Below are 22,765 nucleotides of genomic sequence, written 5' to 3'. Positions count from 1 at the left end.
AGTGTTCTGGTAGCTATTGGCAAAATAAAATAAAATAAAGGCAGTACTAATGTTGAACCAGAAGGCAAGCATAGAACAAGGAATTTCCCTGAGGCTTGCCAAACTTGTTTTGGGAAGGCAAGGCCCAAATGGAGAGAATAGTGCCACTGACCATAGGGCAGTATCAAAGCAGGTGCAAAAAAAAGGGAACATGTTTTTATTGGCCGAAGTAATTTGATGCTTGATCTTTTCAAAAGAATTCTTTGAAGAAGTTTTCAAGGGAAATATTGGAAGTTTTCTGAATTTCCTTCTAACTAATTCGTTTATCATTGTTTGGTTTAGAATTATATATTAGTGGGAGTGGGACATCAGGGTATTTTCAGTGTTTTGGACACCTTCACATTTTTTTTTCTTTTGAATGATCAAAAACATTTTATTAAATCCCAGGCATAGAATATAATTCATTTCAGACTTGAGTATAAACTGTTTGACATAAAACTGTATTGCTTCAGATGGATGGAAGTGACTGTTGAATGCTTCACCATCCTCATGCTGTTCTAGGAAAAGGTGATGACAATAACCACAAAGAAAAAAGTAAAAAGCTCTCTACTCAATTTTACATATCATTTGCTGTACTCACATTGATTACTCCATTAAATTCAGCCTTGTGAGGACAGAGATGAATGATAGAAGAGAGTTTTTCGTGTGCGTTAATGGACTCACGTAAGAGAGACTGAAGTTAACAATCCCTGGTCCGAGAAGTCCCCAATTTATTCTACTTCCTGCTTGTTATTCAAGATTATTGGTATTTGCTCCAAAAAAGCATTTCTTTTCATCTTATCAGTAAAAGTTTGATATTTTCTGGCAGTTGCTTGAGTTGGTCTGTGTGGTTGAGAATCTGTTTTGCTTGGAACACAGCAATAGTCACCATTTCTACATGGCTTTTTAACCTGTTCACCAGATTTGCAGTCTTTCCTGCAGTGTCCTTTAATGATCCAACAAGATTTTCGGCCCCTGCAGACTGAAAAGAGTGAAAAAAGGGCAATTATCTCCATATACTGAGGAAGATAGTCATAACAATTAGGGCAACCACATCTGTAATCTTCATAATAACCCTGTCTTTATTAAAGGAGATTATGTAAGCAAAGCAAGGTTCTGTACATGCTACATTTCTGTTTTTTTTCTTTTTAAAGACTTTTTATTTTATATTGGAGTATAGTTGATTTACTATCTATTTTACACATGATAGTGTACATATGTTGATGCTATTTTCTCAATCTGTCCACTCTCTCCTTCCCCCTCTTTGTCCACAAGACAGTTCTCTACATCTGCGTCTCCATTCCTTCCCTGAAAATAGGTTTGTCAGTACTATTTTTCTGGATTCCACATATATGTGTTAATATATGATATTTGCTTTAATCTTTCTGATTTACTTCACTCTGTATAAGAGGCTCTAGGTTCATCCACCTCACTACAACTGACTCAAATTTGTTACTTTTTATGGTTGAGTAATATTTCATTGTATAATATGTACCACATATTCTTTATCCATTCATCTGTTGATGGACATCAACATGTCCTAGCTACTGTAAATGGTGCTGCAATGAATATTGGGGGGTACATGTGTCTTTTTCAATTATGATTTTCTCAGAGTATATGCCCAGTAGGGGTTTACTGGATCATATGTTAGAGATTTATTCCTAGTTTTTTGAGGAATCTCCATACTGTTCTCAAAAAGACTGTATTTGTTTACATTCCCACCAACAGTGCAGGAGTTTCCTTGTTCTCTTACACCCTTTCCAATAATTCTTCTTTGTAGAGTTTTTGGTGATGGTCATTTTGGCTGATGTGAGGTGATACCTCATTGTAGTTTTGATTTACTTTTCTCTAATGATAAGCGATGTTGAGCATCTTTTCATGTGTTTATTGGCTCGAGCATCTTTTCTGACCACAACTGTGCATGCATGCTCAGTCTCGGTCAGGTCCGACTCTTTGCAACCGTATGGACTGTAGTCTCCCAGGCTCCTCTGTCCATGGGATTTTCCAGGCAAGAATACTGGAGTCAGTTGCCATGCTCTCTTCAAGGGAATCTTCCCAACCCAGGGACTGAACCCACATCTCCTGTGCCTCCTGCATTGCAGGGGATTCTTTACCACTGAGCCACCAGGGAAGTCTGACCACAACTGTATGAAACTTGAAATCAATCAGAGAAAGAAAAGCAGAAAAGAATGAACACATGGAGACTAACCAACATGCTATTAAAAAAACAGTGGGTCAAAAATGAAATCAAAGAAGAAACCAGAAAATACTTGGAGACAAATGAAAATGAAAATACAACCTTCCCTAAGAGGTTCCCTAAGAGGAACTTCCCTAAGAGGAACTTCCTTCCTAATAGGGAAGTTCATAGTGGTGCAGGCCTTTTATAAGAATTAAGAAAAATCTCAAAGAAACAACCTAAACTATTACCTAAAAAATTAGAAAAAGAAGAACAGACAAAAATACAGCCCATCAAAGGAAGAAAATAAATATCAATAGGGAAATAAAATGGAGATTAAAAAGCAACAGACAAGATCAATTAAACTAAGAGCTTGTTTTTATTCTACCTAGCAAGTTAACCTCTAGGCACTTATTTAGAAACTTTTGTCTAAGTAAATAAAGATATATGTGCAAGAAATCAGTTGTAGTTTTGTTAGTCTTATCAAAGATTTGGGGAAAAAAATCACATTTTACCCATCATAGGGGTTAGATGCATAAATTATGATTTCTGTATAAGATGGACTAGGAGACTTCTAGGAGCAATCAGGTCAATTTTTATGTGCTGACAATTAAGACATTCACCTTGTACTGTTGAATAAAAAAATTTTAGAGCAATATATAGCTACTTTTTTTGGCTAAGAAAGAACTATAGGTACACACATATTTATATGAATTTATAAATGTACAGAAAAAAGGTTACAAATATCAGACAGATGAAGTGAATGGTACCTTGCTTAAAAATTATTCAGGCCTTCATAAACAGTTTAAAGTTCTGGCCATGAGTTTGTGTAATCTCATTATAAATCATTAACACAATTACAGACTTTAGTAGTTGGAAAGGAGCAGAAAGGACCTGTGCTCACTTCCACATGACTGCTCCATAGATTATTATCATCCCAGGCTTTCACATGAAGGGATAATAGAACTTAATGTCTAAGATACGCTCCAGGACCCATGATCTGGCAGAGAATGTAAAGACAGCTGAAACCAGACAGCTGCTCAGTCGGGCCCTTGGGACATTGATTTGTGCAAAGTATCAAGGTCAATTTTGCCTGCGAAGGTTACACCTGAGTACCGAAGGACTTTGTGGTACCACCCCACCCTTTTCCATGGCTCTGGGGATTCTGGCCAAACACACATTCTTAATATGGAACCTCAGGCTTGTCCTGGGAAGGGTATATTCTGATAAGGTCAAGCAGATTTCAGAAGCCTCTGAAAACCCTGTCTGAATGGACAGAAAGATACTATCCTTTTCAGGGGCAGTTCCCCGCCCTAGTGCTCTTTTCCTTCTTTCCTGGTTCTGGTTACCTGGCAACATCTGGAACAGGATCAGAAAGACACTAAGGGTCAGGAGCAAGAATTTCATGGTCTTTGAGAAAGAAGTGGCAGATCCAAGAGTTCAGAACTTCTGGGATGGAGCTCTGGATTCAGATTTTTATTTGCCTCCATGGGGCGGGGCTCAGGGGGCTGGGGCCCTGGCAGTGAAACAAGAGGCATAAAGGAACATTGATACTTGAGTCAGTAGCACTAACTGATTACTTACAACTCAGAACCTTAGCCTAGGCACTCTGAGGGAAGGCAGAACAGAAGAAAAAGCTACAATATCATGGCAGTATTTAACAAGAGGACTCACACACTAGGACGTCTTCCTTGTCCCTGTCTCACCCTGCTCATGGGAGTGTTATAGTCTCTGTTCCTAGACCCTCCTCCCCTCTCCGGGTCCTCATCACACTGCATTAAACCAACTGAAAATGCACTGTGGGCAGAAACAGACTCTACTGTATTCCCAGGGCCAGGGTCTTAGATTAAGAGGGACACAGAAAACAATGGTTTAATGAAGTAAACTGTTTTTAGTAAACACATTTTTAGTACAAATTATAACATCCTAAAGACTCTCACAATTATGATCTTTGGAATCAAGTAGTCAGAATTATTTGTTTTATCGATGGAACACTGAGGTCAAGAGAGGAGTTGCAGAGAGGACTCTTCCGACTGTATATGGGGCCCTCTTCCAGAGGGCCCGATGTAATCAGAAATTGACTATTCCCAGGGTGGATGAGGGCTTCCCTGGTAGCTCAGATGGTAAAGAGTTTGCCTGCAGTGCAGGAGACCCAGTTTGATCCCTGGGTCAGGAAGATGGAAATGGCAACCCACTCCAGTATTCTTACCTGGAAAATCCCATGGACTGAGGAGCCTGGCGGGCTACACTCCATGGAGTTGCAAAGAGACAGACACGACTGAGGGACTGATACACAGACACACAATGTGGAGGAAGTGTGACTAGGACACTGCTTGTGACACGGGCATCCTGGGAAAGCACAGAAACTGCTCTGAATGCTTTGACCTAAAGTTCTAGCTTTGGACCCAGCTGACATACTGGATCCAGCTCAATCATGTCTTTCTTCGGCTTTATTTTTGCCCTGTGCCAGCCCTTGGAGAAACAGTCATATAACTTTATGCCCACATGCCTGCTTGGCCACAGAAGTTCTAATAATCTTCAGAGGAAGTGTCTAATATTCTTGTTCTGAATGTTCCAGGTGGTTTATTTCTTCTTTTTTTTTTTTTTTTTTTTGGTAGTTTATTGCTGGTCTCAATGGATCATGGTCAGAAACCAGGGCCTGGTATTCTTTAATTTGGTGAATGTTGTAATGGTTTCCTTTTGCTAATGAACTGGGGGTTGGGGGGTATAATCTAGGACCATGTTCCCTACTAAATTACGTTTCTGCTCTCTTAATCAATTTCCAATATTCTTACTTAATTTCTACTTACATGAACTGTGAAAGACCCAGATAATTGCAGTAAAATCCCCCAAGTATGATTAAGCATTTAATTGAAATTTTTTATGTTAAATTTAACGCTAAAATTCATTTTGTTGCTTTATTTTATGGCGTCAGTCTTTACAGCTTCTCTATAGATAGTGACATTTCCCTTTCAGACTACTTTACTTCATCTTGCCCTTGAATTACACTTTAATTTTTGTGTTAACATAGAAATTGCCCTGTCTGTGAATCTGATTCAGAAGTTGAAGTTCCTTCAACAGTTTATAAAAATTGTTGTACCCGCATGCTGCAACTACTGAGCCTGTGGACTGCAAATACTAAATCCTGCATGCCTAGAGTCTAGGCTTCACAACAAGAGAAGCCACCGCAATGAGAAGACTGTGCATCATAATGAAGAGTAGCCCCGGCTCCCTGCAACTAGAGAAATCCACGTAAAAGCAACAAAGACTGGGCGCAGCAAAAAAAAAAAAAAAAGAAAGAAAGAAAAAATTATTGTACTGCATTCCCAGTTTCCAGAATTGCAGATATTAGTTTGATACTAACATCAGATGCTAGTTTGAGAGCCTAATATTAGCTTGATACTCTTTCGTTCTTTGGAACTTGTATTTTTTGCCTAGATCTCCTAATAATGCCTTTCTACCCTGGGAATTTTTTGTTGTTCTGCCATTTTGTTTTGTTCTGTCATAAATGTTTTCTCTCAAGGATATGCCTGGGACTTGGTGAATACTTTCAATGTAAAAGTTCATATTTCTCTTCAATTTTGATAAAATTCTAATTATAACAATTATAACCTGTACATGTCCTCCTTCTAATTTTTGAGCTCATTATTTGGAGAGGTACTTTTCCCTCTAGGAATGTGTAGCAGAAGTCTTTTCATGAAAGCATGAGGAAAGTGCGGGAAGCATCCCCCAGCTAACAATTTTCATTTCACTGTATTTTGTTTTGCATTGTGAAATATTTCTTCCATTTCATCACATACAGATCACCAATCCAGTTCTTGCAACCATTCTTTACTTACTATAATACAATTTTAAATAGATCATATTGCTTTGAGTTCTAGTGGATTCTTTTTGTGCTCCATTTTTATTTCCTTGAAAGTCTTCATTATGTCAAAAAATTAAAATTTCACCTGATTCTTCTATAAGTTTCACTTCAAAGAGAATGTTGTAGGAGTAAACTGTTTTTTGTCTGCACAGCATGTCCCTCTGATGAACTGCTTCCCTTGGACCCGCTAACCACAAAACCATAACCCAATAACTGGTGAATTGATCTTCTGAGTGGAACTAGGATCTCAAGCAAAGAGAACACTGGTGCTGGAGATCACATGCCCTTACCCTAGAGGGACTGAGAAACACAATGTGATCTTCCCAGCTGCAGAGAGAGTTATACTCTCTCACTTTGTCTCATATGGTAGGAAATTACTCAAATATAAGGCAGTGCAGATGTCAGGCATCTAAAACAGATGAACGACCATACTGCCCCTCATGTAATAAATGTCAGAGTCAGATTCAGACCCAGGTCTGTTTGGTTTCAGAGGTTTCGGTCTTAATCCCTACAATATTCTTGCTGTGAAACACTCATTCTTTTAAAAAGAGACTATCCTCTGTGCTCTGCAGAAACCTTTTAGTTTGATGTAGTCCCATCTTTATTTTTGCTTTTGTTGCCTATATCTTTGGGGTCAATTCCAAAAAATCTTTGTCAACACTAATGTCAAGGAGTTTTCCCCCTTATGTTCTTTTTTTCTAGGAGTTTTATGTTTTCAGATTATACATTTGAGTCTTTAATCCATTTTGAGTTAATTTTTGTGAGTGGTATAAGATAAGGTGTAGTTGCATTCTTTTGCAAGTGAATATCCAATTTTTCCAGCACCATTTATTGAAGAGTCTGTATTTTCTTTTCTTTTTTTTTTTTTTTTGAGTCTGTATTTTCATCACTGGCTATTCTTGGCTCCCTGTCCAATATTAGTTGACTGTATATACAAAGGTTTATTTCTGGACTTTTGATTCTGTTCTGTTGGTTTATGCATCTGTTTTTATGCCAATGCAAGTAGATGTAAAAGACACGGTTTCGATCTCTGGGTCAAGAAGGAGGAAGACATGGCAACCCACTCCACTCCAATATTCTTCCCTGGAGAATCCCATGGACAGAGGAGCCTGGCAGGCTGTAGTCCACAGGGTCGCACAGAGTCAGACATGACTGAAATGACTTAGCATGCTCACATATGTGCATGTCACATTGATTGATTTGTGTATATTGAAGAATCCTTGTATCCCTGGAACAAACCCAAGTTGATCATAGTGTGTGATCTTTTTAATGTGTTGTTGAGTTCAGTTTGCTAGAATTTTGTTGAGGATTTTTGCATCTATGTTCATCCGAGATTGGAGAAGGGGATGGCTACCCACTTCAGTATTCCTTCCTGGAGAATTCCATGGACAGAGGAGCCTGGTGGGCCACAGTCCTTGGAGCTGCAGAGTCAGACACGACTGAGTGACTAAGTTTCACTTTCATAAGCTGTCTAAAGAGAGGTAAGATTTATTTCCATTTGGGTCTTACAAACACTGTAAAGAACCATTTCCCAAGAATCTATAAAGTCACTGGAAAATTTTTTAAAATGTAATTGTTGCTGATTGCAGATTTATGACTTGCCCCATGTTTGTTTGTGGCATATAGGTAGAGTTTTATGTGAAAAGCCATCAACAGTGGCCTTAGAGAAGGACTCCCTGTTTCTGTTCTCCTGCAGTGAATGTAAGTTTGAGCACTGATTAGTGTAGAATTTTATTTTCCTCCAAGCAAATAAGTTTTTTTACTTTGTGAGAATACACCTCTACTGTTGGGAAACAAGGGTTGGAGTATGGACCATCCCAGCAATGATGCCCTCAACCTGAAATGTCGACTGTCCTCAGTATTAGGGAACTGCTGTCCCCTAGAGGTCAAGTTTTAATTCACAGGAAGCTCAGAGCAGAAAGTGAAAAAGGAGAGTGAAAAAGTTGGCTTAAAACTCAGCATAAAGAAAACTAAGATCATGACATCTGGTTCCATCACTTTATGGCAAATATATGGGGAAACAATGGAAATAGTGACAGACTTAATTTTGGGGGGGCTGCAAAAATCACTGCAGATGGTGACTACAGACATGAAACTAAAAGACATTTGCTCCTTGGAAGAAAAGTTATGACCAACCTAGACAGCATATTAAGAAGCAGAGGCATTACTTTGCCAACAAAGGTCTATCTAGTCAAAGCTATAGTTTTTCAAGTAGTCATGTATGGATGTGAGAGTTGGACTATAAAGAAAGCTGAGAGCCAAATAATTGATGCTTTTGAACTGTGGTGTTGGAGAAGACTCTTGAGAGTCCCTTGGACTGCAAGGAGATCCAACCAGTCCATCCTAAAGGAAATCAGCCCTGAATGTTCATTGGAAGGACTGATGTTGAAGCTGAAACTCCAATACTTTGGCCACCTGATGTGAAGAACTGACTCATTTGAAAAGACCCTGATGCTGGGAAAGATTGAAGGCGGGAGGAGAAGGGGACGACAGAAGATGAGATGGTTGGATGATATCACCAACTCAACGGACATGAGTTTGAGTAAGCTCCAGGAGTTGGTTAATGGACAGGCAGGCCTGGCGTGCTACAGTCTGTGGGGTTGCAAAGAGTCAGACATGACTGTGCAACTGAACTGAACTGAACTGAAGCTCAAAGCAGCTTTGTGTGTTTTTCCTTCTGAATAGATGTTCATTTTTTCTCCTTTTCCTTGAAAAATAAGAGTTGCTGTACAATATCCAGCTTGCCAATAATTTGTATATTCTTCTGTTGTTCATGAGATTTCTTCCCCCCATATGTGGGATGATGTGAATTGAGAGACCAGGAGTGGAGAATCCAATAAGATTCTGTAATTTTAGAATCTTTCTGATACTTTCCGATGCTACCTCAGTGTGCACAGTGGTAGAAGCCACATATATTTGAGTGTTGACATAGACATGATATGACTGAGAAAAGAAGGAAATTTCCTTTAAAATGTATCTCTACATTAGAAAGGTGAGGCTCCCCAAGGAAGTATATAGAGGAAAGTGTATAAAGGTTTTTGTTAACACTGGGGAGAAAAATCAACCCCAAATTTCTAATGTGTTAAATCTGCTAGCCCTTCAAGATAAAGCTCTCCAGCCTAGGAGAAAGTGGCAAGTGCTTGAGGAACTGAGACATCAGTTAAACCTGTAATGTGTGGGTGTACATTAAGTACATTAAATAATTAAGAAATCCATCTTTGAGGACTGAATCTCATAATGGATTTCTTCTTGAAAATGTTCTTTGCAAGTGAAGAAATTAAAGCACTGAGTTGTTTAAAATATTTTGGCCAAGAAGGATAATATACTCTTTCAGGAAGAAATTAAAAAAAAATACAAATAAAAATACATAAAGAAATGTGCAAAATCACAAAGTTCTTAAAAATGATTTAAATGGCTTTCTTGTGTTCTAATATAAATACTTTCACTTAACTATGTTTTTGGATGAGAAGAGGGGAAATCTAATTTTAGTTAAATGATCTAAGTGTTCCTACTGAGTACAATATTAGGAACAAAAGATATGCAAATTGACTTTTGGCTAATAATGAGTAACCATAAAAAGGCATTATGAAACCTTCTGTAAAGTTTTTTTTTTTTTAGTTTAGCTAAAGAGTTTTTTTCCAAGAGACTCTAATCTCATTAAAAGCGAAAAATCACATCAATTCAAAATAACATTGGGAGTACTTTGAATCATCCACAAAGTACAGTAGTATACGATCTTGCAATAAATCCAACACAGTCAAGGATATTTTGTAATGTGGAACAGTTTGCTGTTTTCAGCTGAAATCAGTTGAAGTAGCTTGCTTATGTTTAGGAACTATGCTGTGAGAAAAATATCTATTATATTTGTATAAAGAAATCATAAACAATTTGCTTCCCTCCTCCCTCAGCATTACAAGATTCATCCATCTGTAAAGTTTTTAAGACTGCTTAGTTAAGAGAGAGATTTTTATAGTTACATCCAGTTCGCATCAATACTCCCAAGCCAGGAAAACATTTTTATTTTTTGATAAGTTTCGGTTTAAAAGAACTCAATACTTATTTTCTCTGAATTGTCTCAGTGGGAAATGAAAATACCAACATGAAATTTTTAGTTTATCTAAGACTTTTTATTATTTTACTAAATACCTAAATTCCTTATACTTTGCAGATCAGTTTTTATTAATTATAATAACATTTAAAGATATGAAATGTAAACCTAGGCCTTCAATTAAATAAGTCACAGACAGTAAAGAATCTGCCCAAAATGTGGGAGATCCGGGTTTGATCCCTGGATGAAGAAGATCCCCTGGAGAAGGAAATGGCTACCCACTCCAGTATTCTCGCCTGGAGAAGTCCCTGGACAGAGGAACCTGGTGGGCTACAGTCCATGGGATCGCAAAGAGTCGGACATGACTGAGTGACTAACACTTACTTACTCATTTAAGCATATAGTGTTTATAAATTTGTCTTTTGTAAACTTCGGATAGCATTCCATTTATGTGGGTTGATAGCTTCACCACTTACAGTGTCTGGGTATAGTTTATGATGTCCTTATTCCTCTGTCAAATTATGAACTATGATTTAAAGTTAACTGAAATATGTTTCCTGAAATCTGTTATTGAATTAGGATCTTTAGAACAATTCAGTATTATGGCAATTGGATAGGTACCCTTGTTTATCTTGATACTTAAAAAAATGTTAACATTTGGAGAGACAGGAGATAGAGTCTATAGCTACGACACAGTTCTAATCTTTTAAAACTTATGTATTTTTACTGATATAAATAAATTTGTTCTTCAAACCATTCAAGTTGGAGTGGATGTCATAATCAAAGAATTATATACATTGTTGTAAAGTATACTTGAGAAGACAGTTTGTTTTAACATTCGAGTGCACATTGTCATGTAATTCATTGTTTGGTTAAGTATATACTATATATCTACACATACGTGTATTTTAAGGTATATTAAAACTAATGAAAAAAGAAATTTGAATCCAATAAAGGAGGAAGACTGCTAGACTTGAGAAGAGAAAGTTGAACTCCACAGACACAGTCCATTCTCAATATGAGTTAGCAAATTTTGCTACCTGGGTGTTTTGTATAGGTGACAGCGTTTCTCCCTTCATCAAATGTGTTTTCTCTGATTTCAAATGAGCAGTGACTCATTATGATTCAGAGCATTTTATGACTTAGACAATTGTAAAAATAATAAAGAGTCCCTCACTTCTGGTGAAGCTGAAATTTCCAAAGGTCCTTCTCTTAAGAACCTCTGCTTTTACATTCAACTAACAAACCTCCTGTGACAGTGCTCACAGATATTCAGTTCAGTTCAGTTCAGTCACTCAGTCGTGTCTGACTCTTTGTGACCCCATGAATTGCAGCAGGCCAGGCCTCCCTGTCCATCACAAACTCCCGGAGTTTACTCAAACTCATGCCCATCGAATCAGTGGTGCCATCCAGCCATCTCATCCTCTGTTGTCCCCTTCTCCTCCTGCCCCCAATCCCTCCCAGCATCAGGGTCTTTTCCAATGAGTCAACTCTTCGCATGAGGTGGCCAAAGTACTGGAGTTTCAGCTTCAACATCAGTCCTTCCAATGAACACCCAGGACTGATCTCCTTCAGGATGGACTGGTTGGATCTCCTTGCAGTCCAAGGGACTCTCAAGAGTCTTCTCCAACACCACAGTTCAAAAGCATCAATTTTTCGGCGCTCAGCTTTCTTCACAGTCCAACTCTCACATCCATACATGACCACTGGAAAAACCATAGCCTTGACCAGACGGACCTTTGTTGGCAAAGTAATGTCTTTGCTTTTTAATATGCTGTCTAGGTTGGTCATAACTTTCCTTCCAAGAAGTAAGCATCTTTTAATTTCATGGCTGCAGTCACCATCTGCAGTGATTTTGGAGCCCAAAAAAGTAAAGTCTGACACTGTTTCCACTGTCTCCCCATCTATTTGCCATGAAGTGATGGGACCAGATGCCATGATCACAGATATTACCCTTGCCCAAATCAGGACTCAATTCAGACCTTCAGAGACTGACAGGCATCTTTTGTATGCACATCAGCTTTGGTGTTCCTAAGTATCTAACTGCTTGTTTGCACCAAAGATTTACTCTCTCACTTTGCTTATGTAATCTATAACATGATACACACAGAGAAAGAATATCTTAGCACTTAGTCTTGATTAGTATGTTTCAGATTTCTTTCAGAATTGCTCAACTGTGTTGTATACTTATTTTATTTAAAACGTGGTTTTATTTTTATAGTGTCCTGGTAAAGAAAGCAGTTCATGCCTACATTTGAAGTGAAAGTCTCTCAGTCATGTCTGACTCTTAGTGACCCCATGGACTGTAGACTACCAGGCTCCTCTGTCTATGGAATTCTCCCGGCCAGAACACTGGAGTGGGTAGCCATTCCCTTCTCCAGGGGATCTTCCAAACCCAGGGATCAAACCCATGTCTCCTGCATTGCAGGTGGATTCTTTACCATCTGAGCCACCAGGGAAGCCCCTACATTTGAAGGCCTATTGTTAATATTTAGACAGATTTTTTTTTTTTAGTATACACATGAAGTGTGGCCCAGATAAACATTTTTTTAATTGTATAAAAGTCTCTTTATTAAAACAGCTTTCTATTTTCCCTTTAATCAATCAATCAATCAATCAATTTTATTGAGGTATAATTGACCTATAACCTTACCTTAGTATGGCAGCTTCTTTTCATAGAAGATATGAAAAGAAAAGCCCAGAGAGAGACTCAGTTGTTGGCAGCCAACACTCCTGGAAGCTAGGGGAATTATGGCTTCAGTCCTGATGGGGATTCTAGATGGTGCAACAGAGAATAATACACCAAGAGATTTATGCTTTGAGATCTTTCTGGACACCTCTGCATGTTGACCAGTTAAATCTAAAAAGCTGTGGGTAACCAGAGTTGCTAGACTTGTGCTATCCAGGAGTCTGAAAGAAGACTAAGAGGAAAAATTGATTCTCAAAGATTAAACTCTATTTTCTTTTCAAAGGCAAACAGTAATTTATTAGGTAATAATTTATTGGCTGGACTGAGGTATCAGTGTTGCAGTAAGAGTTAGCTTTGAAGCCTTAATTTATAAATCCTTACTCAAAAGAGGTGACTTGAAGGGGAAATTGAGGCTTGCCATTCATTGATTCCTTGTACAAATTCACATATAAATGATAGATAGCAGTGACTCTTATCATTTGGTTAAGAGACAATTAAGACATTTTCAGAAACGTTTGAGTGTATAAAAGGGAAAGTGGAGGAGCAAAAGAAGTGTCAGGGAGCCTGAGTGAGGATATCTGGAAGTCTGGTAAAAGGAAAGTATATACAGAGGGTAATTCCTTAAAAAAAAACCAACAAAAAAAGGACCCAATACTTGAAGGATGGTAATGGTGCTGGAAGAAACACTTTATATTAAGTAGTGACACTTATGGAATGTTGCATAATTTGCAGCATTAACTAACAGGTAACAAATGTTTTCACATGGATTCCAATACATTCTAGAAAAAGAAAGCCGGTAAAACGATGCTAAGGCATTTACTGCAAATTCAAGGCTAGGGTAAATTGTCGTGGCAACAGAGAGAGGAATTGTGAATGTAAAACATTACATGCTCCATATTTTACTTATTAAAAACCTTCTTTTGTCTCTGTCTGAAAGTTTTAAACTTGCTTTTCCCTCCCTTCCTCCCACTGAGGTTCCAGCACTTGTCCTGGCAACTGTAAATCCTACTCACTGTTGATGAAATAAATTTCAACAAAAGAAGAAGAAAATGTTCCTTCCTCCCTCACAGTCTGCTAGGAAAGCAGATAATATCCAGTTTGATAAAGCTATTCTTATGAGGATTAATGCTAACAGAGAAGTTTTGTAAACCACCCAGACTTCTAAGTTTGTTGCTATGTCTTGTGAAATTAACCTTAACTTCCATGAGGTCTGTAGTTCCAATTGGTTACATTTATGATACTTGTCATATTTTGGGCTTCCCTCATGGCTCAGTTGGTAAAGAATCCACCTGCAATGCAGGAGACCTTGGTTTGATTTCTGGGTTGGGAAGATCCGCTGGAGAAGGGATAGGCTACCCACTCCGTATTCTTGGGCTTTCCTGTGGCTCAGCTGGTAGAGAATCTACCTGCAATGCAGGAAATGCAGGTTTGATCCCTGGGTTGGGGAATATCCCCTGGAAAAGGAAATGGCAATCCACTCTTGCCTGGGAAATCCCATGGACAGAGGAACCTGATGGGCTACAGTCCATGGGGTCACAAAAGACTTGTATTTTATATTTTCTTAAAGATAAAAAGTCAGAAGGGGATCACTGGATCTTCCAACTCCTCTCATACAATGAAACAAAAAAGTAAAATGACCCCACTGGTTTCTTACTAAACCCAAAGTTGGATATATTTGAATTAATGATGGCTATTAAGAAAAATTGGCTTAGATGGTAAAGAATCTGCCTGCAAGGTGGAAGATCTGGGTTTGATCCCTGGGTCAGGAAGGTACCCTGGAGAGGGGAATGGCTACCCACTCCAGTATTCTTGCCTGGAGAATCCCATGGATAGAGGAGCCTGGTGGGCTATAGTCTGTGGGATCGCAAAGAGTCAGACATGATTGAGCTACTAACACACACATTAAGAAAATAATTGATTCAGCAGTATCATTTTATAAATATCTCTTTCACCCTATCTCTGTGAAGAAAATATACTTTGTTTAAGACTTCAGAAATGTCTGCATTCTCATCCTTGTTCTCAGGAGCTGATGACCTTGGGAAAGTTAACATCCCTCTCTGAACATCCCCTCCCTTATTTGTATCTACTGCACATGTTGTTGTTTAGAACAAAACCTGACAAAAAATAACTGCTTGATAAACATTAATTAACCTTCTCACTTTCTCCCTTTCCTTTTTTTCCCACAGTTTTAATTCCGGCCCTTCTGTCTTCTTGGCTCCCACAGTGCCTAGCACGAGCCTGAGTACATACGAAGTCCTCCATAACTCTCTCCTTTCAGGTGGACAAAGACAATTTATTATTAATACTTAAAATTCTTTTCTTAAAAAAATACTTCCACTATTATTTGTGTCTCACATAAAGGACAGATGGTTTTCATTTCCCAGTTTGCTTCAACAGGAGGGAGAGCCTCCTTTTGTTAGGGATGTTGGCCAATGTCCAGCTCTTTCCAAATGGGATCTAGCGAGGACATATATTAAATGTTGTCTGCCTGCTAGTCAGCCTCAGATAAGTTTTCTCCCTCTCTCTGTACTTCACTGACACAACCCAGCTTGCCTAAACAGTTAATAATGCCAGAGTTCAGCTTTGCCACAGAAACGATTTTCTATCCTTCATGAACCAGCCAACTACTTCTGGGGTCCTGCAGTCATGGAATTTCATATCCTGATTTTTGTCATGGAAAAGTCCCATGGAATAAATTTCCATGGAAAATGGCCCATGAAACTCAAATAATATAGGACTCTCTCAGTAGTGCTGCAGTCCTGATCCTGTTTTAAGATACTAGTCTTATATTAGGATTGCAAGCAACTGAAGCCTGGTTTCAGGCATCTTGATGAATTTCCACCCATGTTCATTACATGTTAGCGTCTCTTTCTGATTCTTTCCTGCCAAATTAGATTTATTGGTGCAGCTGCAGTGGTGGAATGGTTGAAGGTTTGAGCATGTGTCAGAGTCAAGGCTAGCACTGGTATGTCTGTTCTGCATTGCGGAGGGTAGCACGCTACAAACCATTGTTCTCCTTTGCCAGTTACTTCATTAAGCTCTGCCAGGAGGGGTTGCTAGAAGGACACTACAAGGTGGGAGAAGGAAGAAGGACTTGCTCCACCCTCTTTGCTTCCTCAGGGCTTCCTATCTATTTCCTGTTGCCACTAGCATTACCCTAGCCTTGCTTCTTCACCCCAACACTGGTAGGGCATTCCCTCTGCAGCAGCTGGACTCAGTTTGTAATTTCCAACATTTACAAAGCCAGCCTTATTATGCTTCACAGAGATATCAGCTCTAGCTGAGCAGAGCTCTTGCCTTAGAGGTTTGAGTTTCAACTCTGCTCCAGGTTTCAAAGTTTCTCCTCCAAGTTTCAAAGCTTTAATGCTTCCAATCTCCTTTCTTGTTATCTCATCCCTGGGAGTGGTAGCTGATTCCTGCAGTTGCTATCTCTGCAAAATTTTATCTTTTTAATTTTTTTCAATTTTTAAATGCCTAGTTAGCAATTCTGTATATTACATTTAAAATTAAATCAGTTAATATTAATGTTCTATTTAAGTATTACATTTTCTTTGTCAAAATAACAGATAGGACTTTGATTGATTTAAAATTTAATTAGATTTATGGTTAGGGACAAAAAAATTGAGTCCAGGTTTCAAAGGCAGGGATCTCTGAGAGATGATATTGGATATTAAGGGATGAATTGGGGTGGACAGTGGGTGGAGGTGCTTACAGTTAGGGAGATACAGTCAGGATGATTCTTAGGTGGGGAGCTGTATTAGGGAAGATAGGATTGGGTGGGGTGGTCTGGAGAAAGGATGAAATTTTAGGACAAATGAATTTGGGTGTAGGTGTAACAGGAGGGAAAGGGGTGGGGCACAACTTTTGAAAGAATGACATAGCCCAAGGACACAACATAAAACCAATCAGAATCAAAAGGGACCAAGATGGCAGACAAGACAAGACCTTGGTCCTCAATCAGAAAGTGAAATGACATACCTAGAGATGCCATGACAGTTCCAAGGCACTGTTAAAAGACCAAGGAGTGGGCGATGGCCCAAATCCTGGAAATCTCCACCCCTTCCCCCAAATAGTTGGAATAATCCTCCCACTCATTAGCATATGAAATTACACAGCCTATTAAAACTAACCCTGCCAAACTTCAGGGCTGCACTCGCCCTTGATGGCCCACACTCTGTGGAGTGTGCTTCTGTCTGTATCTGATAAAGCCACTCCTTACCTATCACTTGGTCTCTCACTGAGTTCTTTCTGTGATGAGATGTCAAGAACCTGAGCTTCATTAGGTCCTGAAACCAGGTACCATGTGTTTTGGCTGGGTTTGCGTGCCAGCCCGTGGGTTCAAGTCCTAATCTGTGGTAAACGGTTTCATAAGGATTAGGCAGGATAGTGGGTTGAATTGGGGCTCGATTGAAGGCAGGAGAAGGGGACGACAGAGGATGAGATGGTTGGAGGGCATCACTGACTCAACGGACATGAGTTTGAGCAAACTCTGGAAGTTGGTGATGGACAAGGAAGCCTGGTGTCAGACACAATTTAGCATCTGAACAACAAGGGGATCTTCCCAACCCAGGAATTGAATCTATCTCCTACATTGGCAGGCGGATTCTTTACCCATGAACCACCAGGGAAGCCTGCATTATGTTGAACACCTTAAACTAATGCAATGTTGTATGTCAACTGAATCTAAACAAAAATGGGGGGGAAAGAATGTGCAGCACTAGATTGCCAAACTAAGTTTTGTGTTGTTTTTTTTCACTCTGAGACCAAAATTTTTCCCGCTAGTACATTTTTATAAGTTGAGAGTTATGTACATGAATGGAGAAATGATGTCTTTAGTATCACTAATCTCTAATTGCAATATGAGAATTTCTTTGATTTATAAATGTGGTCAACAGTTTTTTTAGTTATTACTTATTCACTTGACTCTATCACCAAAAGAAAAATAATTTTATATCATATTAAAAGTATTGCATATACCTTGAGATATCATTTATGTTCACCACTATTTTGAAATTGCACTACTTATTAGACTTACTGTTTGGACTTATTTAAGACACTAATAAATATTTATAATTTTATTTCAATAAAATAGTAAAGGGATCATTTAAGAGGACACAGCCAGCTGGAAGAAATTTCTACTTGTTAAAATTATGACAAGTTGAGCTTCAAAAATAAAGCCAAACATAATGGGTTGAAATATAGTTAATCAATGAAGAGACATGAATGCCTAGTGATGTCCAAAGATAGATAACCAGGAAAGCTCATATGTTATGATTTGAAGCAACCACAAAGCAAACTTCTTTGGAAACTGGTAACTAATTTGAACGAATTATGTGTTTACCCTGCCTCTCTAATAGGAGCTGTATTTCTAGTAACCAAATAGCTCTAGTTCATAAGTGAAAGTTCTATTTTACTAAGTTTTATCTTGCAAATTCTAAAGAAACTATAGACTCAGTCAAGGACTAAAAGTAGTGTTAAAACCACAAAGTGTATGATTGACATGGAACCAGACATTTGTACATACAAAAGTAGCACCATGTTGATTATTTTGAATATAAAGGGGGAAACCAGCACTGTTCAATAAAAAAATTTGTTATCAATTTAATTTCATTGTGAATCTGAATAGTAAATGATGTCCAGATGTCAAATCCTGATGTACTACCTTCTAAAGAACAGAGCTTCCTCTCTGATGCATTTTTGCCAAACATATTAAGTTGACTTGATAAAAGTAAATAAAACAGAAGGTGAGTCAGTGTTAGGACAATTAGCCCAAATGTTTTCAACAAATTAGTGTGTGACAAAATGTGCTAGCTTGAAAGAGATTGGAGGAATATGAAACTTACATAGAGTGCTTTGGGCATGCCAACTTTACAGAACATCTTGCTCTATGATAAGCGAACATGCATAATAAGTATAAAAAATACTTCAAAGAAAAATGATCCATCAAGAGTAGTACTGAAAGAAATGCAAACCTGCATGGATCAGCCAAGCATGAAGACATTGGCGTGGTACGAAGAGGCCTCATCTCCCACGAAGTCCCATACCCATAAAGTATTAACATTGAGTTCCAGTTTGTTTTGCTTAGATTAGTCTTTGTTCATGCTCTTTTGCCCTGGCATAATTATTAATAATGGTCTCCTTTATTCTTGAATGTGTCCTGTTCACATTAATTATGGATGAATTATACGGCCACCTCAGATCTTGCAAACCTTGAGGGAACAGTTAATTCCTGTCTTACACAAGTTGTTCCAGAAAATAGAGGAAACATAAGAGTTGCTTGGATGATTTTAGGAGGTTAGTGTTATCTTGATTTCAAAACCAGATAAGAATAACAAAGGACAGAAAATAGACCATATCTTTCTGTATCTCTGTATGTGCCAAAATTCCAAATAGAATTGTAGATAACCAAATTTAATAATGTGTTAAAATATACAATGAACAATTCAGTTCAGTTCAGTCGCTCAGTCGTGTCTGACTCTTTGCAACCCCATGGACTGCAGCACGCCAGGCTTCCCTGTCCATTACCAACTCCCGGAGTTTACCCAAACTCGTGTCCATTGAGTTGGTGATGCCATCCAACCATTTCATCCTCTGTCGTCCCCTTCTCCTCTCACCTTCAATCTTTCCCAGCATCAGGGTCTTTTCAAATGAGTCAGTTCTTCACATCAGGTAGCCAAAGTATTGGAATTTCAGCTTCAACATCAGTCCTTCCAGTGAACACCCAGGACTGATCTCCTTTAGGATGGACTGGTTGAATCTCCTTGCAGTCTAAGGGACTCACAAAAGTCTTCTCCAACAGTACAGTTTAAAAGCATCAATTCTTTGGCACTCAGCTTTCTTTTATAGTCCACCTCTCACATCCATAGCTGGAAAAACCATAGCTTTGACTAGTCGGACCTTTGTTGGCAAAGTAATGTCTCTGCTTTTTAATATGCTTTCTAGGTTGGTTATAGCTTTTCTTCCAAGGATCAAGTGTCTTTTAATTTCATATCTGTAGTCACCATCTGCAGTGATTTTGGAGCCCAGAAAAATAAAGTCAGCCTCTGTTTCCATTGTTTCCCCATCTATCCGCCATGAAGTGATGGGACCAGATGCCATGATCTTAGTTTTCTGAATGTTAAGTTTTAAGCCAACTTTTTCACTCTCCTTTTTGACTTTCATCAAGAGGCTCTTTAGTTCTTCTTCACTTTCTGCCATAAGGGTGGTGTCATCTGCACATCTGAGGTTATTGATATTTCTCCCGGCAATCTTGATTCCAGCTTGTGTTTCTTCCAGCCCAGCGTTTCTCATAATGTACTCTGCATATAAGTTAAATAAGCAGGGTGACAATATACAGCCTTTATGTACTCCTTTTCCTATTTGGAACCAGTCTGTTGTTCCATGTCCAGTTCTAACTGTTGCTTCATGAACAATTAGGATATATCTAAAAATGTGAGGATGATATGTTAATCAGAAAATCTAGCAATGTAATTTTTTATGTTAATAGATAAAAGGAGAAGGACTATATGATCATCTTAAATGATCCAGAATAAAGTGTTTTATAAATTTCTAAAACCAATTGTAGTAGAATATCTTAAGAAATTGGGAGGAGAAGGGAACTTACTAAATGCATTAAAGACTATATGCCAAATTCTTGGGACAAATTGTTGTTATTTACTCAGGGAACTTTTGGATACTTTCTCTTTAAAACTGGACGGAGACAAGGATTCCTACTAACACTGAAAATATTGTAACAGTGGAAGGTCTGGCTCATGCTGTTGGGAAAAAAACAATCACAATACTGTTAAGTAATTATCCTCCAATTAAATTAATTAGTTAAAAAATAAGAAACATATGCAAGGACTGAAAAGTTGGAGATAAAAATTCTCATTACTTGCAGATGATACAATCATTTAACCTGGAAAAACCATAGAATCAAAAGACAAAGTAATAGAACTCAAAAAAGAGTTTAGTAAGCTTGCTAGACATAAAATCAACTTACAAAAATCAACAGCATTTCTCCATGTTACCAATGATCAAGTGGAAAATACAATGTAAAATAGACATAATTTTCAATAGCAGCAAAAGTGTAAAGTCTCTCAACTTTATTTTGATTATACATATGTAAGACTTGCATGGAGAAAGCTTTTAAATACTAATACAGGAAATAGAAGATGTGACACCTGTGTTCCTGGATAAGATGACACAAAATGTCCATCTCTCCCAAATATTCTATGAATTCAATACATTTCTAGTAAAAATTTGAGCTAGTTTTTCTGGGCAAGCTCAAGAAGTTTTCTCTAAGATTTTTTTTGGAATAGTACAGATTCATGATTAGCTAAGTCAAGTTTGAGAAAGATGAGGGAAGACCAGGATTTTTCCTTATGAATATTGTCCCTTCAACACACATGGTTTACCCATGTAACATATTTTTGAGCTATATGATACACATATATCTATATTCTCCTTCTTTGCATTGTATCATAGTTATTATCAATATCTATACCAAGGTGTGATACTATAAATATTTAATAATAAGTACAGCGATAGAGACTTCCCTGGTGGCTCAGACGGTAAAGCGTCTGCCTGCAATGCAGGAGACCCGGGTTCAATCCCTGGGTCTGGAAGATCTCCTGGAGAAGGGAACGGCAACCCACTCCAGTATTCTTGCCGCCTGCCCCCCACCCCGGTGGCTCAGACAGTAAAGCGTCTGCCTGCAATGCAGGAGACCCAGGTTTGATTTCTGGGTCAGGAAGATCCACTGGAGAAGGAAATGGCGACGCACTCCAGTGCTCTTGCCTGGAAAATCCCATGGATGGAGAAGCCTGATAGGCTACAGTCCATAGGGTCACAAAGAGTCAGACACAACTGAAGTGACTTAGCTCACTCACTTTAAACACCAGATTAAAGAATTTGGATTTTAGGCATAGACAATACAAAGTCCCAACACTGAGGGGAAAAGTGGTTCAGTGGAAAGACCATGGACTTTTTGTCTACTTCTCTTGTGTCTCCTGCATTGGCAGGCAGGTCTTTACCACTAGTGCCACCTGGGTTTAGAGTCTTCCACAATTCACACTTCCAACTGCTTACCAACCTATATTTAATAGCACTTGGGCTCTATCTCTATCTGGCCTTACCTCTCCTGCTAGGCACACGGAGATGCTCAATGCCGAAACTTGTAAATGAATCAAATGCAAAGTGAGTATGTAGCATTCACATATTCTTCATAGTAGTTTCTGCAATTCTCTTAATTTAATAGAGAAAATGAGTTTGCTTAAGCCAAACAAAACAGGAAAGAGGAAGAATAATGTTTCCCTTTGGTCTTACCCACAGATGGATAATGAGTGCTTCTGTACCAGAGATCCTCTACTTCTAAGTTTGGATGGACAAATCTCCAGAGTAACCCTGAAATGCAGCTTGCTCAGCAGCTGGCCTCCTGGTGACCCCCAGAAAAAACTAATGATTGACAAATGTTGATCATACCTCTCTGTTTTAGTGTCACAATCTCACTGTTTCTTTCACCAAATCTCAACCAGAGGGAGGTCTACAATCTGTTATCAATGTCCTTCCTCTTTAGCTCCTCTTACTAACATATAGAAAAGAGAGAGAGATGTCTGGTGGTTTTTACAGAGTGAAGATTGCATCTACTCTTTTTAAAGTAAGACCATTTTTTCCTTTTTCTATGAATTTACTTTTGAAGTATGTGGCCCACAACATTATGTTATTTCCTGTGATACAACATAGTGATTTGGTATTTATATATGGTTCAAAATGATCACCAAGAGAAGTTTAGTTGCACTGTCACCATACTAAATAGTTATTGACTAGATTCCCCACACTGTTAAGTAAGACAATTTTAAAAACTATTTTTATTTCTGGCTCTTCCCTGGTGGCTTGGTTGGTGAAGTATCTGCCTGCAGTGCAGGAGACCCAGGTTTGACCCCTGGGTTGGGAGAAGGGAATGGCTACCCACTCCAGTATTCATGCCTG

The 22,765-nt window shown here is 38.5% G+C and overlaps 1 protein-coding gene across 1 annotated transcript; it reads right to left on the bottom strand.

Moving 5' to 3' along the window:
* Window positions 1–749: 749 nt before the first annotated feature.
* Window positions 750–3,601, bottom strand: LOC122681102 (beta-defensin 118-like). The gene is made up of 2 exons (XM_043882821.1): window positions 3,544–3,601; window positions 750–1,000 (listed from the first exon to the last, which is right to left on the bottom strand). The coding sequence occupies exons 1-2, from the start codon at window positions 3,599–3,601 to the stop codon at window positions 750–752; spliced, it is 309 nt and encodes a 102-aa protein (XP_043738756.1).
* Window positions 3,602–22,765: the final 19,164 nt, after the last annotated feature.

This window comes from Cervus elaphus, chromosome 23, assembly GCF_910594005.1.
Source record: "Cervus elaphus chromosome 23, mCerEla1.1, whole genome shotgun sequence".
In the NCBI taxonomy this organism is placed as follows: Eukaryota; Metazoa; Chordata; class Mammalia; order Artiodactyla; family Cervidae; genus Cervus; species Cervus elaphus.
Note: the sequence above shows the minus strand (reverse complement) of the source record. Positions and strands in the feature narration are given on the sequence as shown.

What these genes read in the sequence shown, in the direction of transcription:
- LOC122681102 (XM_043882821.1), bottom strand. Translation starts at nt 3,601, where the DNA reads ATGAAATTCTTGCTCCTGACCCTTAGTGTCTTTCTGATCCTGTTCCAG. An exon ending in CCTGTTCCAGATGTTGCCAG is followed by an intron (nt 1,001 to 3,543) that starts GTAACCAGAACC and finishes CACTCTTTTCAG; the next exon opens with TCTGCAGGGGCCGAAAATCT.